This window comes from Trichomycterus rosablanca, chromosome 23 (genome assembly GCF_030014385.1).
Source record: "Trichomycterus rosablanca isolate fTriRos1 chromosome 23, fTriRos1.hap1, whole genome shotgun sequence".
NCBI lineage: Eukaryota > Metazoa > Chordata > Actinopteri > Siluriformes > Trichomycteridae > Trichomycterus > Trichomycterus rosablanca.
Genome location: NC_086010.1, coordinates 15,205,266 through 15,222,535, shown reverse-complemented (window position 1 = coordinate 15,222,535; position 17,270 = coordinate 15,205,266). Strand labels below are relative to the sequence as shown.

Genomic DNA, 17,270 nt, shown 5'->3' with positions numbered 1-17,270 from the left:
GAGCATTTGGCGCGGATTCTGTTGTTTGGGCTTTTTCCTGTACAGAACTGTTTAAATTTAATAACCACTTAAATTGTAGCACATATGGCACCGGTTTCTAATCCAGAGAAGGATGCAGACGGTGGAGATTATGGTAAATATGAGCAACTCGGTGTTTAGTTTCAGTTATGCGCCTGTGTTGGCAGTTAGCTAACATAGCTTTGAATAGACTGTGCGGAACACCGTGAAATAATGCTAGTTAGCTGTTAGTTATTAACACTTCAGTACGGTTTACTAGCATTGTTTTAAATGGACTGTTTAAAACACAGTGAGCTTGTGGTACTAGTCGGTAGTTGTCTAACACCGTGGTGCCATTCACTAATTGCTTTAAACGGACTGTACGGAACACGGTGACAATACGCTAGTCAGTCAGTCGTTGGTTAACACCGTAAATGGGCTGTACGGATGACAGTTACTAGATAGTTAGCACCGTGCTATACAGTGTTACCGTGACTTTAAACGGACTGTACGGAACACTGTGACAATACGCTAGTCAGTCAGTCGTTGGCTAACTCAAACTCAAAAGAAGCTTTATTGGCATGACAAATAAGGACATTCGTATTGCCAAATCAAGTTAGAGAGAAATAATAAAAATAACAATAAGAAAGAACAAATATATACAAAAGTTACATGTGCGAAAATATAAAATAGAATAAAATATTAATAAAAACAGTGCAAAATAATAACAATAAAAATTATAATATTTACAGTAATGAGGTAGTAATAACGATCAGTGTGTGTGTGTGTAAATGGGCTGTACGGATGACAGTTACTTGATAGTTAGCATTGTGCTATACAGTATTACCGTGACTTTAAACGGACTGTACGGAACACTGTGACCATACGCTAGTCGTAGTTATTAATACGCAGTAAGAAACAGGGTGGCCTTATAGAAGAAGTTGTCAGGTAAATGACATTGTACCAGCATGTACCCTCATCCATATGGGGTACTTATTTGTATAATGTGAATCTTTATAGTGTGTATTATTACTTTTGACCTGTGTGAACTTGCTACTGAGGCTTTAATTTCCTTCAGGATTAATAGAGTCATGTCTATCTATATGATGGGTGTTAATTATACAGTCAGTAAATGTATAAACAAGACAGGTGTTTGGTTATTAGAATTTAGGACCATATTTCACTCTTTGCTTACATTCATGACCGGGCAGGTAGTTTTGTTTCCACATGATTCATCAGTTCAAGTTCAAAGTCAAACACCGTCAAGGCTGCATATCTTTGGACTGTGGGAGGAAACCGGAGCTCCCGGTGGAAACCCAACCACGCAGGGATGACTTGCAAACTCCACACAGAAAGGACCCGGAGCGCTGCACCTCGGAATCAAACCCAGTACCTTCTTGCCAGGCCGTTGTACCGCCACGAAAGTGCTCAGTGTCTCTCTGTCTCAGTCTGCATGTTCTAGATGTTACCTGTGTTTTATTTAATCTGAAATGATCAATACAGAGTTTAATTTAAAACTAGAGAATTAGGGTTGACTGTGAGCATCTGTTATCATATTGTACATGCACCTGCCTAATCTGGGGTTGATGGGATTGACCAAAGTTCTTTTGGGGAAGAGGGGGGCACTTTGTTTCTGAGTTCTAGTCAATCGCAGCCATAAGTAAAGGTTGAAATTGAAATTTGAGTGAAGCCGGTTTGCAGGGCCTCTTGAAATGAACAAAACTGTAATTTAAATGCTGTATTCTTTTGAAGTAAATTATTAAAATAGTAAATCACTGTTTGTTTACACAATTTTGACAAATGTACACTAGTAGAGCAACATATATTCATATTCATATATTCTGTACAATCTTTTATCATCATTAGACTTGTTATTGTAGAACAAAATACAGAAAAACAATTTATTTATGATCCTGGTTAACTGTATGGAGCACTGATCTGTATGTGATATACATTTACATTTACATTTTCGGCATTTAGCAGACGCTTTTATCCAAAGCGACTTACATTACAGTTACAGTATACAGTCTGAGCAATTGAGTGTTAAGGGCCTTGCTCAGGGGCCCAACAGCAGCAACCTGGCAGTGGTGGGGCTTGAAGCAGTGACCTTCTGATTACCAGTCCAGTACCTTAACCACTAGGCTACAGCTTGCCCAGAAAAAGTGTCTTTTTTCCATGACCAAGGCACTGCTGGGATTCGAACAGGCGCTTTAACCAACTGAGCCACAGCACCATATACAGAACATCCCAGGCATTTTGGCCATTCGGACAGATACCTGTCAGTGAGAGGTGTAGGTTGTGCTGGATTATAACAAAACACCTCTTTTACCTCCTCATGCTTTCCCGCAGATGATGGAGCTGCATGTGGACTCGCAGCGTCGCGGTCCAGGCGAGAGAAAAAAGAGAAAGTGGGCCGCAAGTCTGCCCTGGAGCAGCTGAAAAGAGCCAAGAAGGGGGAGAAGCTCAAATATGAGGTGGGTTCTGAGCTGTAATGTACTCTAAATGTATCCACAGAGTTGAATCAGTTCATCTGGACACAAGTTTGTTGTAGAGATACGTTTCGTCACTCAATCCGAATGATTTGTGTACCTGGATTATTGAGCATGCGTCAACAGATACTATAAATGTACATCACCCATACTACAGATATAAACCTTAACTCTGGATTTGTTTTTTTTATAGGTTGAGAAGATCGAGAGTGTATATGAGGAGGTGGATGAGGACCAGTACTCACGGATGGTCAGAGAGAGGCAGGACGACGACTGGATCATTGACGATGGTGAATCATTTACACAGTGTTCAATCTTTCGAATCCAAATCATCCAGTTAAAGGTTTAATGTTTATATTGGCTGTCAGTGATGTGCTTAAAAGAGAACGTTATTTATTTGTCAGATGGAACGGGATACGTAGAGGACGGCAGAGAGATCTTTGATGAAGATCTGGAAAATAATGCATCCGCAAAAGGAGCTAAAGGTACGTAAAGGTTGGCTGATGTTGCAAAATTGGACCTGCAGTTGGGTTTTGTTTATTATATCTCTGACATTTTCTTGTGAACAGGCAAATCGGGTGCTAAAGGAGCCGAGTCGAAGGATGCCAAGAAGAAAGTGTCAGTCAGTAAACCCAACAGTATCAAGAGCATGTTCATGAACAGCAACGTCAAAAAGCCTGCCGAGGTGAGTTACCCAAGACGTTTGAGTTGTAAAATAACCAAATAGACGTGCACCTTAGAGTTGAAATGCTGAGTAAATTGACATTTATTGGGTTGAGACCCATTAATACAGACAGCAAAGTTGGTACATAGCCATGTAATGCCAAGTTCACACTACATGAGTTTCCAAGTCGTCAGGTGGCTGTACAGTTCACACTACGCGACTGGATCTCTTGTAATCGGGAGTCTTTCAAGTCGGTGTGTATTTCACACTACACGACTGATCAGTGATAAGGGGTTTCACACTACACCATCCATCACCAACTGGAATCGCAGGCGAGCTTCTCAGGTCTTCCAAACTACGTTTTGTCATGAAGACAAACGCAGGAAGTGACGAGGCGTCCAAAAATGCACGTCAACAAGTAGCGTGCGATCAATGTTTGTGCGCCGATGTGCAAAAATAAATGAATCTGAGTGGATTTGGCTACGCGAACAGCATAGATTGTTCTATAGTGATTTGGAAATACTGTAAAACTTGTGTGTGTGCTGATGTATTCTGATATAAACTATATTATGCCCCTGTCCCACCTGTTTATAACTCCTTTTATAATGCGTTTCTCCTCACACCGTATCTTCATTGGCTATTTGACATAGCACTCATTGTCAGTTGGGCAACTCTGTCCGGATATGTGACAAGCTAGAAATCTTACCCCGGTCACCGAGTGCTCGGCGAGCGCTCGGCGAGCCGGTCGGCTTGAGTTGTGGAGTAGTTCACACACAGCGATTGAGAACCCGAGTTTCGATTGCCGAGCGAACGCCGAGTTGCTCCCGAGCCGTCAAATCTAGCGCCGACCAATAACAGTGTAGTGTGAACTAGGCATGAGAGACACTGTTGACTAATTGAACTGTTATTTGTAAACATCTGCTCTGCATTTGTACAGCTGTTGTATATTTGGCATTGCCTTGTGGCTTATGTTTGATCATTTTAGTCATGGAATTGTGGATAATAATTATGGGCGGAATTATGGGCGTCACGGTGACTCGGTGGGTAGCACTGCTGCTTCACAGCAAGAAGGTCCTTGGTCCGGGTTCTCTCTGTGTGAAGTTTGCATGTTCTCCCTGTGTCTGCGTGGGTTTCCTCCCACAGTCCAAAAACATACAGTCAGGTTAATTGGAGACACTGAATTGCCCTATAGGTGAATGTGTGTGTGTGTGTATGTGAGTCTGCCCTGCGATGGACTGGCACCTCGTCCAGGGTGTTAACGTGTGCCTTGCGCCCATTGAAAAGCTAAGATTGAGTGAGTGAGTGAATTGTGAATTATTTACCATGGCTGCACTTGGCTTGCAGAAAAATGTGGACCTGTCTAAAGACGACCTGCTGGGAGATATTCTTGAGGATCTACACTCGGAGGTAAAGTGCATCTCATGTTTCTACAGTTGATCCCTGTTTTTTATTATTCAACTAAATTTAATTTGCGTTTTGTTACTTTTAACTCATCTTAAATCCCTAGCTAGCATATTGATCTTCTACATAATATCAGAATGGAATCAAAACTCAAGATTGATTAATCGATGGTTGTTTTGTGTCCTGTACAGAAACCAATGCTTCTCACTCCACCTCCGGTTATTACGCTGAAGAAAAAGAAATCCCTGGGATCACCCATGAACCCTTTTTCTGTGAAACCCCAAACTCCCAGGTCACCCGCAGCTCCAGTTTCCAAGCCCAAGCCTACCGTCCTGCGCCCCCCTTCGACCGATCTCGCACCCGAAGCGGCTTCTAAACCAGCTTCCTCCGTCCAGCCCAAGAAGTCAAAGGTGGAGGAGCCTGAGGAAGGTATTCGCCTATTCGTAATTTCAGATACTGTCATACTATTTGTAATGAGACACCTTAAATATACGTAGGTACTATAATGCCGTTTCTTCGTTCAGCTGCTCATTCGTTAGATTTCGACGAGGTGGACTTTGACGAGCCGATGGATTTGGGTGGCGAGCAGCAGGACGAAGTGGAAGTGGACGTTAAAGCCGAGCCGGAGCCTGAAGTCATACCCAGTGTTGAAGTAGAACCGAAGACCGAACCTCAGGACGAAGTGTTGATGTGAGTCTCTAAGCGAATGCGCCCTGCCAGATGGTTGCTGCCTGTCTTGCGGTTCTGAATGCCGAATGTCGTGTGTTCAGATCTGGCATGGTGGGAGGGTCCTGCTGGGGGAAAATGGAAGAGGACGAGGCTGAGGAAGCAGCCGTGGAGGTGCAGGTGGACTCGAGTCAGCTTCCATTGGTGGAAGGAGCTGACGGAGAAAAGGTTTTCCGCTTTTACTGGCTGGATGCTTTCGAGGACCAGTACAGCCAACCTGGCAAGTGTCACTGTGCTTTTAACTGGTCTGCATACCTAGAGACAAAATGTTTCTGCTTACCCGTGTAGCTGTACATCATTTTGTACTGTAGAACAGAATAATAGTAGAATACCTTTGATCAGAAGTTTGAATTTGAATTGTTGGTCTGGTTGCAGGTGTGGTGTATTTGTTCGGAAAGGTGTGGATTGAGTCGGCCAAGGCTCACGTCAGCTGTTGTGTGGCCGTGAAGAACATTGAGAGAACAATGTACTTCTTGCCACGAGAACGAGTACGTTTTTAGTTTGTCGTTCATGTACGCTGTAAAAAGTATTTTTTAACACGTGTCTTATTCTCAGTTTATGTACCGGTTTCTATACTATGGATGCAAATTTTGCATTTTCCTTTCCTTTTTCTACCAATCTAGTCATGTCCAGTTCCCCGACCGTAGCTTCCTCCAGTGCTGTAGACCCCTGCCCTGATCAAGGATAGCCGCAGACCATCATGTGCCCCATCTGACATGCGTGCACTTGTCCATTTTGGAGTACTTCATGTTTTTATCTGTCTAATAGAAAGTGAACCTGGCGACTGGTGAGGAGACGAACGATCCTGTCGGAATGATGGACGTTTACCAGGAGTTTAACAGCCTTTCTGAAAAGTTTAAAATCATGAGGTTTAAGTCCAAGGTAAGTTCTGCTCCACCTGTGTATATATGTATACACTGATCAGCCATAACATTAAAACCACCTCCTTGCATTTTATCAGCTCCACTTACCATATAGGAGCACTTTGTAGTTCTACAATTACTGACTGCTGTTCTTCAATGGTCAGGACCCCCAAAGGACCACTACAGAGCAGGAATTATTTGGGTACTGGATCATTCTCAGCACCGCAGTGACACTGACATGGTGGTGGTGTGTTAGTGTGTGTTGTGCTGGTATGTGTGGATCAGACACAGCAATGCTGATGGAGTTTTTAAACACCTCACTGTCACTGCTGGACTGAGAATAGTCCACCACCCAATATATCCAGCCAGCAGCGCCCTGTGACCACTGATGAAGGTCTAGAAGATGACCAAGTCAAACAGCAGCAATAGATGAGCGATCGTCTATACATCGACTTTACATCTACAAGGTGGACCAACTAGGTAGGAGTGTCTAATAGAGTCTAATAAACTCCAGCAGCGCTGCTGTATCTGTTCCACTCATACCAGCACAACACACACTAACACACCACCACCATGTCAGTGTCAGTGCAGTGCTGAGGATGATCCACCACCTAAATAATACCTGCTCTGTAGTGGTCCTGTGGGGGTCCTGACCATTAAAGAACAGCATGAAAGGGGGCTAACAAAGCATGCAATTACTACAGTCAGTAATTGTAGAACTACAAAGTGCTCCTATATGGTAAGTGGAGCTGATAAAATGGACAGCGAGTGTAGAAACAAGGAGGTGGTTTTAATGTTATGGCTGATGCATATGTATAGAGAAAGATGCGTTTTGCAGAATGCATTTTTGATAAGACTGTTGTGTATTAACAGAAAGTGGAGAGGAGCTACGCATTTGAGATTCCAGATGTGCCTACACAGTGCGAGTACCTGGAAGTGCGATATTCTGTAAGTGTAAATTAGAATTAAATAATACACAAACCCAAAACAGGTGAGCGTATAAAAGAATCCAGCATAGACGCAGTTTTTGCAAGTGAAGTTGGGGCGTGGCTTTCCACTGTCTGTCTATAGTGCACCAAATATTAGGAAAAGGTTTTGGGAATCCAGAGAAACCTCAGTCTGTGTAGGGCAAAGCTGAAAAACACTGTGGATTTCTTGCAGGACATTTGGGCCTGTATTGAAGCCTCTAAATCGATGCCAATACGAAACTCGCTCGATTGTGGACAGTGTCACATTGTATACATAGCGGCTCCCTGATGCCCGCAAGTCAGATAAAATCTCCCGGAATCTAGAACGAGCGGTCAAGAGCGCGCACACACACACACACACACACACACACACACACACACACACACACACACAGGCGACACAGACTTTATTCCCGAGTGCGTATTATATCCGTTATCTGATATACAATCTAGTGCACTGTGTAGGGAACATAAATCAATTGTCTAATATACTGTCTAGTGCACTATGTAGGGAACATAAATCAATTGTCTAATATACTGTCTAGTGCACTATGTAGGGAACATAATAAATTATGTAATACACTATCTAGTGCACTATGTAGGGAACATAATAAATTATGTAATACACTATCTAGTGCACTATGTAAGGAACATGAATGCGTTATCTAATACACTATCTAGTGCACTATGTAGGGAACATAAATCCGTGATCTGATATACAGTGTAGTGCACTGTGTAGGGAACATAAACCAATTGTCTAAAATACTATCTAGTGCACTACGTAGGAAACATAAATCTGTTATCTGATATATAATTTAGTGCACTATGTAGGGAACCTAAATGCGTTAACTAATACGCTACCTAAAGCATTATGTAAAAAACATAAGTCTATTATCTAGTGCACTATCTAGTGCACTAAGTAAGGAACATGAATTCATTTCTAATATACAATCTAGTGCACTGTGTAGGGAACATTAATGTGTTTGTGACGCGAACAGTTAGCTTAGTAGCTCAGTTAGCAGCTCCTAAAAGTTCTGTTATCACCCATATGCTTTGGTGTGTGCGAGAGGTTTTTTAGCTTTTTTTTTTTTTTTTTGGGTGGGGGTGAGTTTTTGCAACTTGAGATGTCTGTTGTTTGGTGTAGTTTTTGATGTCTGTGGTCAAACTAACCCTATTTATATGTGCACATGAAAATCACTTTTAAAACTTGAATCTGCCGCATGTGCTGTAGGCTGAGATGCCCCAGCTGCCTTCTGATCTGAAGGGTACCACCTTCTCCCATGTCTTCGGCACCAACACCTCCAGTCTGGAGCACTTGCTTCTCAGCAGGAAGATCCGAGGCCCCTGCTGGCTCGACATCAAAACCCCCCGTGAGTCTCTCTTTAACTCCTAATCAAGTATTGGAAAAGAAACTGTATTTACACATCAGTTGATGGAATTGGATCAGGCCGGAAGAGTGTAACAGTTTCCACGTTCCTACCCAGAGCTGAGCAATCAGCCGATGAGCTGGTGTAAAGTGGAGGCCATCGCTCTCAAAAGTGACCTGATCACGGTGGTGAAAGACCTGCCTCTTCCTCCACTGGTCGTCATGTCCATCAGCCTAAAGACCGTTCAGAACCCCAAAACTCATCACAACGAGGTAAGACGATCGACTGTCTTAGGCCTGTTGTAGACGAGCTGTAGATTTTTAACCACTCGCTTTGTGCTTTGCTTTGTGCAGATTGTGTCCTTGGCTGCTTTGATACATTATAAATTTCCTCTGGATAAAGCGCCTCCACGGAACCCTTATCAGACCCATTTCTGTGGTGAGTGTCATGTTAACATTGTTCTGTAATCATCGGCATCCAAGGACATTTTGCTATTCTTGCCTAATGTAGAACTTCAGCTCGACAATCCATGATCTGCTTTGTTAAATATTGTGTTTTGAAAGCTTATGTGGCACCGCTACTCATTCCTCGAGTCTCGCGCCCACACCCACACGGATATAATTGGCTGCTGTAGAGCGGTTATTGCTTCTCCACACCATGCAGACATCCCAAGTCTCCCTGAAGTTCCGGGAGTCTCCCGCATATACATAGCGGCTCCCTGATGCACGCAAGTCAGATAAAATCTCCTGGAATCTAGAACGAGCGGCCAAGAGCAACACACACACACACACACACACAGGCGACACAGACTTTTTCCCCAATCGCATATTAAATCCGTTATCTGATATACAATCTAGCACTTTGTGTAGGGAACATAAATCAATTGTCTAATATACTGTCTAGTGCACTATGTAGGGAACATAAATCAATTGTCTAATATACTGTCTAGTGCACTATGTAGTGAACATAAATCAATTGTCTAATATACTGTCTAGTGCACTATGTAGGGAACATACTTCCCTTATCTGATATACAATTTAGTGCACTATGTAGGGAACATAAATCAATTGTCTAATATACTGTCTAGTGCACTATGTAGGGAACATAAATCAATTGTCTAATATACTGTCTAGTGCACTATGTAGGGAACATACTTCCCTTATCTGATATACAATTTAGTGCACTATGTAGGGAACATAAATCAATTGTCTAATATACTGTCTGGTGCACTATGTAGGGAACATAAATCCGTTATCTGATATACAATCTGGTGCACTATGTAGGGAACATAATTAATTATTTAATACACTATCTAGCACACTATGTAAGGAACACAAATCACCATCTAGTTATACTTTCTTGTGCACTATGTAGTGAACATGAATGCGTTATCTAATACAATATCTAGTGCACTATGTAGTGAACATAAATCCGTGATCTGATATACAATCTAGTGCACTGTGTAGGGAACATAAATTCATATCTAAAATACTATCTAGCGCACTTATGTAGGGAACACAAATCATCTAGTTATACTTTCTAGTGCACTACATAGTGAACATGAATGCGTTATCTAATACAATATCTAGTGCACTGTGTAGGGAACATAAATTCATATCTAAAATACTATCTAGTGCACTATGTAGGGAACCTAAATCTGTTATCTGATATACAATCTAGTGCACTATGTAGGGAACCTAAAGCCGTTAACTAATAAGCTACCTAAAGCATTATGTAGGAAACATGAGTCTGTTATCTAGTACACTATCTAGTGCACTAAGTAAGGAACATAAATTATTTTCTAATATACAATCTAGTGCACTATGTAGGGAAAATAAATCTATTATCTTTCACACTATCTAGTGCACTATGTAGGGAACATTAATGTGTTTGTGACGCGAACAGTTAGCTTAGTAGCTCGGTTAGCAGCTCCTAAAAGTTCTGTTATCACCCATATCCCTTGGTGTGTGCAAGAGGTTTGTAGCCAATTAAATTCATTTGAACTTCTCCTGGTCACTACTGGCCATAGCATAAACAAGTCTACACAGTCATAATGGCTATGTGTTGGGAGGAGGCGTTTGAAGCCCTGTGATGGATTCGCACCCTGGGAGGTGTGTTCCTGCCTTGTGCCCATTGATGTAAATGAAATCCACAGTGGTAGAAATTATTGTATGAAAAGTAATTTCTCTGTGTGCTTTAAATATTATATTTGTATTGTTGTGGTATGGATGGATTTTTGGAAGAAATTGTGGACGTTTCTTATTCACAATGCTTTCCTTACTCTTACAGTGGTGAGTAAGCCCAGCGACTGCATCTACCCCTATGACTTCAAGGAAGCCGTCAGAAAAAAGGTAGGTCTCTTCTAATGTAGGCTTTAATTTAATCACATGACCAGTCTAACGTTTGTTTTAACGTACACTTCTTCACCTAATCAGAATGGAATTGTGGAGCTCGCGGCGACCGAACGCACACTCCTGGGCTTCTTCCTGGCTAAGATGCACAAAATCGACCCTGATGTTTTAGTGGTACGTTGTTCAATCATTAACACATTGACAATCAGATTACGACTACATTGCAGCTCTGGCAGCTTTTATTCTTTTTTTCTTCCCTTTTTGTTTCATTAGGGTCATGACATCCTCGGTTTTGACCTTGAAGTGCTGCTGCAGAGGATCAACTTTTGTAAGGTGCCCTTCTGGTCCAAAATAGGTCGTCTGAGGCGTGCCAACATGCCCAAACTAGGGGTGAGCGAAACCAGACAATTACAGAGTAAACAGTGCTGTAAGTGTACTCTGTTTTATACTTTTTAACTTTATTTTCAGGGGCGTGGCGGGTTTGCAGAGAAGAGTGCCGCCTGTGGCCGGCTAGTGTGTGACGTGGAGATTTCAGCCAAGGAGCTGATTCGCTGTAGGAGTTACAATTTGACCGAGCTGTCCTCGCAGATCCTGAAAATGGAGAGAACTGTGGTGCCCCCAGAGAACATCAGAAACCTCTACAGGTCAGTCCAGAATGTTAGGTTTATAGTTTATACTTATACTATATATAGAAACAAGCTCACGATCAGGTGTCCTAATACTTTTGTCCTGAAGTGTTACTTGAATTATTATTATAATTATTTTTTATATGATTTTTCATTTTGGTGCAAATCTGACACCTGTAATTTTGACATGGGATGTGGTTTGTTATCCCCCAGTGACTCCCCTCACCTGCTGTACCTGTTGGAACTCACCTGGATGGACGCCAAGCTGATCCTGCAGATTATGTGCGAACTTAACGTGCTTCCGTTGGCGCTTCAGATTACCAACATCGCTGGCAACGTCATGGTAAGATCCCTCTTGCGTCCACATGGTCAGATACCAGCATCATGTTTTACCAGCAAAGGCAGCTGAATTACACCACAGGCAGCTTTTGGTTCACTAAATGAGTGGTAACATGGTGTTAATACACATCGAGCTCTAGGCCTGCCATGTCATTATATGCGGCAAGAGCTTAAAAGGTGTCTGATTGTCTTAATACATTGTACAATCGTACATAAACTACACCTTCCACAATGCATGTCAATTTTGTGACCCATGAAGTGACCCGCATCCCACATTCCACCACTAGATGGCAGCGTTTCCACATCGGTGTTCAAACTAAGGTGGTTTTCCAACAAGTGATGTTGAGAAATATCTACAAATAATCCCAAAATTGGCAGCACGGTGGCCCGTCTCACAGCAAAAGAGGTCCTGGGTTCGATTTCCAGGTGAAGCAGTCCGGGTCCTTTCCGTGTGGACTTTGCATGTTCTCCCCGTGTCTCTGTGGGTTTCCTCCGGGAGCTCCGGTTTCCTCCCACAGTCCAAAGACATGCAAGTGAGGTGAATTGGAAATGCAAAATCGTCCGTGACTGTGTTTGACGTTAAACTTGAACTGATATATCTTGTGTAACCAGTAACTACCCGTCCCGTCATGAATGTCTTACACATCTGATCTGTTCTCAAGTCTCGGACGCTGATGGGCGGTCGCTCGGAGAGGAACGAGTACCTGCTGCTTCACGCCTTCAACGAAAGGAACTTCATTGTTCCAGACAAGCAGTTCTTCAAGAAGCCTCAACAAAATCTTGTAAGCTATTATTGTTTAGTGGTGCTTTAAAACTCTTATTTTTATTTTTTTCTCTATTAAATAATAATTTATATTAATTTCTATTATGCATTCTGTCTTAGGGTGAAGATGAGGGTTTGGAAGTGGGGAAAAGCAAGTCTGGGAAAGTGAGGAAGAAGGCTGCTTATGCTGGAGGTCTGGTGCTGGAACCCAAAGTTGGTAAGTGTTCATCTGTTGGTTGCTGAGTTCATTTAGAAGCCACACGTATCATACAGATAAACCTGGTGTGTGCAATCACTGACTGTAGCCTGTGTGTTGCTCTGCACACTCTTTGCACACCCTTCCTTAACTGACCAGATGTTATTTGGGTAGTTTCAATTGGATGTGAAAATACCAACAACACAACTGCACCTGATGCACTGCTGACATTTCACTATGCTTGCATCATTACATTACTGAGGGGTCCATTGCCCAACGTCATCTGGTCATTGGGAGTCCTGTGTGGGTGTGCGAGGATCCTTTTTGATTGATTAATGGAATGAAGTGGGGATGACACGGTCAGTAATTGTATACCCAGTTTATTTGTACATACAAGAACAGTGTTCCTAATACAGTGCTCAGTGAGTGTATAAGACTTTGTGTATATGGGCAGTTGTAGCCTAGTGGTTACGGTACTGGTCCAGTAATCAGAAGCCTCACCACCGCCAGGTTGCCACTGTTGGGCCCCTGAGCAAGGCCCCTAACCCTCAATTGCTTAGACTGTATACTGTCACAGTACTGTAAGTCGATTTGGATAAAAGCGTCTGCTAAATGCCGAAAATGTAAATGTAAATACATATTGTGGGTAATTCCATTCTTTATTTTTTTGAATTTCCACTGTTTTAAGGTTTCTATGACAAGTTTATTCTGCTGCTGGACTTCAACAGTCTGTACCCCTCCATCATCCAGGAGTTCAACATCTGTTTCACCACAATTCAGCGAGAGGCGTCTAACTCGCGCAAAAAGACCGAGGTTTGTGTAGATCATAGTCGTACGTTTACGTTTAGTGAAATACAAAACACCTCTCACCTTTTTACCTTCTGTTTATAATAAATCAATAGGAAGACGACCCAGACGAGATTCCAGAGCTTCCTGATCCTGATCTGGAGATGGGCGTCCTTCCGAAGGAGATCCGCAAGCTTGTGGAGCGCAGGCGACAGGTCAAACAGCTGATGAAGCAGCCTGATCTGAACCCCGATCTTTACATGCAGGTAAGATCAGATCATCCAGATCTGAAGTCTGTATCAATTGTTAAGAAGGCAGATCTCAGGCTTAGGTCGGTAACTCCATTTGGGGTCACCTGAGGTGAAGATAGGGTCATGTTGCATGCATCAAACTTTTGAGTAATTCCATAATTGCATATTTTGATTAGCTTAATCTGTTCACTTGATTTAGAACTCAATCTACACGTATAGCAATGTCACCCTGGTGAAATGCGCCTCGCTTAACTTTTCTTTGCTGGCTGATTTGTTTGGTTGGTTTATAATGAATTGTTAGTCATTCAGTCCTCACTGGGGAATTTGTGATACTGTGCGAACCCACCACAACTGTATTACTCCGCTGACGCGTTGCCAGTAACGACAAGCTCCATGCACACAAACGCGCACGCAGGCGACACCGACTTTATTCCTGATCGCGTTTTAAATCCGTTATCTGATACACAATCTAGTGCACTGTGTAGGGAACATAAATCAATTGTCTAATTCACTATCTAGTGCACTATGTAGGGAACATAAATCCGTGATCTGATATACAATCTAGTGCACTATGTAGGGAACATAAATCAATTGTCTAATTCACTATCTAGTGCACTATGTAGGGAACATAAATCCGTGATCTGATGCACAATCTAGTGCACTATGTAGGGAACATAAATCCGTGATCTGATACACAATCTAGTGCACTATGTAGGGAACATAAATCCGTGATCTGATACACAATCTAGCACACTATGTAGGGAACATAAATCTGTGATCTGATACACAATCTAGTGCACTATGTAGGGAACATAAATCCGTGATCTGATACACAATCTAGTGCACTATGTAGGGAACATAAATCCGTGATCTGATACACAATCTAGTGCACTATGTAGGGAACATAAATCCGCGATCTGATACACAATCTAGTGCACTATGTAGGGAACATAAATCCGCGATCTGATACACAATCTAGTGCACTATGTAGGGAACATAAATCCGCGATCTGATACACAATCTAGTGCACTATGTAGGGAACATAAATCCGTGATCTGATGCACAATCTAGTGCACTATGTAGGGAACATAAATCAATTGTCTAATTCACTATCTAGTGCACTATGTAGGGAACATAAATCCGTGATCTGATGCACAATCTAGTGCACTATGTAGGGAACATAAATCCGTGATCTGATACACAATCTAGTGCACTATGTAGGGAACATAAATCCGTGATCTGATACACAATCTAGCACACTATGTAGGGAACATAAATCTGTGATCTGATACACAATCTAGTGCACTATGTAGGGAACATAAATCCGTGATCTGATACACAATCTAGTGCACTATGTAGGGAACATAAATCCGTGATCTGATACACAATCTAGTGCACTATGTAGGGAACATAAATCCGCGATCTGATACACAATCTAGTGCACTATGTAGGGAACATAAATCCGCGATCTGATACACAATCTAGTGCACTATGTAGGGAACATAAATCCATGATCTGATACACAATCTAGTGCACTATGTAGGAAACATTAATGTGTTTGTAACGCGAACAGTTAGCTTAATAGCCCAGTTAGCAGCTCCTAGAAGTTCTGTTATCACCCATAATCCTTTGGTGTGTGCAAGAGGTTTTTTATTTCTTTTTTTCCCTTCGGAGGTTCTTGCCTTTTTCTTCTTCTTGTTCTTACCTCCCTGAAATGAGTTTTTGCAACTTGGGATGTCTGCTTTGTAGTGTTAAACTTTATATTCGTTGTGGAACTACTTTTTGGCGGAAGGTATTATCAATATTAAAGCATGTTTAATATGAAATTCAGGGCTTCTTTGATTTATTTTCTTTCTTTCTTTTGTAAAAACTGATGATCTACGGCCGTGATGTTATTCGCGATAACACCCTCCCTCTCGTGTTCTACTGCTTAATTAAGAGATGGTGGAATTGTGGACGAGCAATTTGCCCGTACTCGCGATACTGCACTCTATGATGCCCTGTCTGGCAGGTGAAAAGAAGCAGTCGGTGACTGCATGCCATACAGAATGGGATAAACTGCCTAAATACAGGTGTGCTTAGCTAGTCCAGCCAGCCCCCTGTCCTGAAGGAGTTGATGCACTGTGTTGTGTTGTGAACTGTATTTGCCAGGTTTGAAATGAGCTGTAGTATTATTTGAACCGCAGTAGATCTACAATGCCTGGTAATCTCTACCAGGCATCATAGCCTTTAGTTCTGTGTCCTGTGGCAGCCAAAACTTGTTTGCAGTTTGTGGGTTGTACCTTTGGCTGCCTTTATGATCTTTTGCGTCCACCCACACTGTTTGTAACATTGCCTACAGTTCTGACCTTTTATGGTTGGCGCTGGGTTTTTAAAAATAGTCTTAATGTACGCATATAAAAACAACATACTAAACAATGTGGCAAGGGCTATGGACTTTACCCTTCCTGCCGTGAATATGACCATTGTGTAAACACAGAGTAAAACATCTAAATAAATAAGTACTATGGATTTTTTATATAGTACATCTAGAACAAATGAATATTTGTGATATATTTGATTTTCTCTCTGCAGTATGACATTAGACAGAAGGCTTTGAAACTGACCGCTAACAGCATGTATGGATGTCTGGGATTCTCCTTCAGTCGCTTCTATGCCAAACCCCTGGCTGCACTGGTCACTCACAAGGGTCGAGAGGTAAGTAACACTGTCTACTTTTTTGACCGCACAACTACACAGCATTATAGGAACCACAGCTTCATTTTTTAGTTGGAGCCAGAAGGGGGCAGCAAAAGACCTGCCTGAACAACCCTCGTTACCCTTTATAGTTTGGAGTATTAAGTCACAACCAGTTGTTTGAAGGCCTTTTATGGCTTTATCAAATTAATGCTATTTTTAAGGCAACAAAAGCCGTGCTTAAGATCTTCTCAAGTCTGATTCATTCATTCCAGCTGCAGATATGAAATCAACGATAACCTTCCTATGAAAAAAAAAAAAAGATGAACACCTGCCTTGAGCGTACATTTATTGCCCATTTTATGACCTATGCCTACCATAAAGAGGCATTGTGGTTTATATCGTGCCGCCTGTAGTCCATCTGTTGCTCTGTATACTTCGCTTCTCTTTCCTCCCCATCCATAAGTGGAAAAGAACCCCACAGGACCCCCCCACTGACCAGATATTATTTGGATTTGGGTGGTGGGCCACTAATAAAAGACTAGAGCAGGATGAAAAAAATCGTTCTAGTTTCTAACTGTATATTTATACCCAGGGTGAACAGGGCTTGAGTTCCTAATAAGGAAACCTGAGTGTTTTTGAGTGTTTGAGAATCCCACCAACACTACTGTACCTGATGCACTCAAATCGCCCTGTTTTTTGATTGACGGATGGCATTAAGTGGGTTGACGAGTCGTTCATAGCGACAGATAGACTACAGCTAGTAATAGTTTATCCAAACAGTGTGTTTAGATGGTTGGCGTAGCT

At 42.1% G+C, this 17,270-nt stretch overlaps 1 protein-coding gene across 1 annotated transcript in view; it reads left to right on the top strand.

The window, feature by feature from the left end:
* pola1 (polymerase (DNA directed), alpha 1) overlaps nucleotides 1-17,270 on the top strand; it is a 78,379-nt gene continuing 61,109 nt past the window's right edge. The window contains exons 1-25 of the mRNA XM_062985781.1: nucleotides 1-133; nucleotides 2,347-2,471; nucleotides 2,680-2,776; nucleotides 2,891-2,971; nucleotides 3,056-3,171; nucleotides 4,495-4,557; nucleotides 4,743-4,980; nucleotides 5,076-5,241; nucleotides 5,322-5,497; nucleotides 5,653-5,765; nucleotides 6,046-6,159; nucleotides 7,014-7,088; nucleotides 8,340-8,478; nucleotides 8,593-8,747; nucleotides 8,829-8,913; nucleotides 10,765-10,826; nucleotides 10,911-11,000; nucleotides 11,100-11,216; nucleotides 11,295-11,470; nucleotides 11,666-11,795; nucleotides 12,454-12,573; nucleotides 12,675-12,771; nucleotides 13,439-13,563; nucleotides 13,653-13,802; nucleotides 16,362-16,484. Of these exons, the coding sequence (XP_062841851.1) occupies nucleotides 85-133; nucleotides 2,347-2,471; nucleotides 2,680-2,776; nucleotides 2,891-2,971; nucleotides 3,056-3,171; nucleotides 4,495-4,557; nucleotides 4,743-4,980; nucleotides 5,076-5,241; nucleotides 5,322-5,497; nucleotides 5,653-5,765; nucleotides 6,046-6,159; nucleotides 7,014-7,088; nucleotides 8,340-8,478; nucleotides 8,593-8,747; nucleotides 8,829-8,913; nucleotides 10,765-10,826; nucleotides 10,911-11,000; nucleotides 11,100-11,216; nucleotides 11,295-11,470; nucleotides 11,666-11,795; nucleotides 12,454-12,573; nucleotides 12,675-12,771; nucleotides 13,439-13,563; nucleotides 13,653-13,802; nucleotides 16,362-16,484 (2,982 nt within the window). The 5' untranslated portion in view covers nucleotides 1-84. The remainder of the gene's footprint in view (nucleotides 134-2,346; nucleotides 2,472-2,679; nucleotides 2,777-2,890; nucleotides 2,972-3,055; nucleotides 3,172-4,494; nucleotides 4,558-4,742; nucleotides 4,981-5,075; nucleotides 5,242-5,321; nucleotides 5,498-5,652; nucleotides 5,766-6,045; nucleotides 6,160-7,013; nucleotides 7,089-8,339; nucleotides 8,479-8,592; nucleotides 8,748-8,828; nucleotides 8,914-10,764; nucleotides 10,827-10,910; nucleotides 11,001-11,099; nucleotides 11,217-11,294; nucleotides 11,471-11,665; nucleotides 11,796-12,453; nucleotides 12,574-12,674; nucleotides 12,772-13,438; nucleotides 13,564-13,652; nucleotides 13,803-16,361; nucleotides 16,485-17,270) is intronic.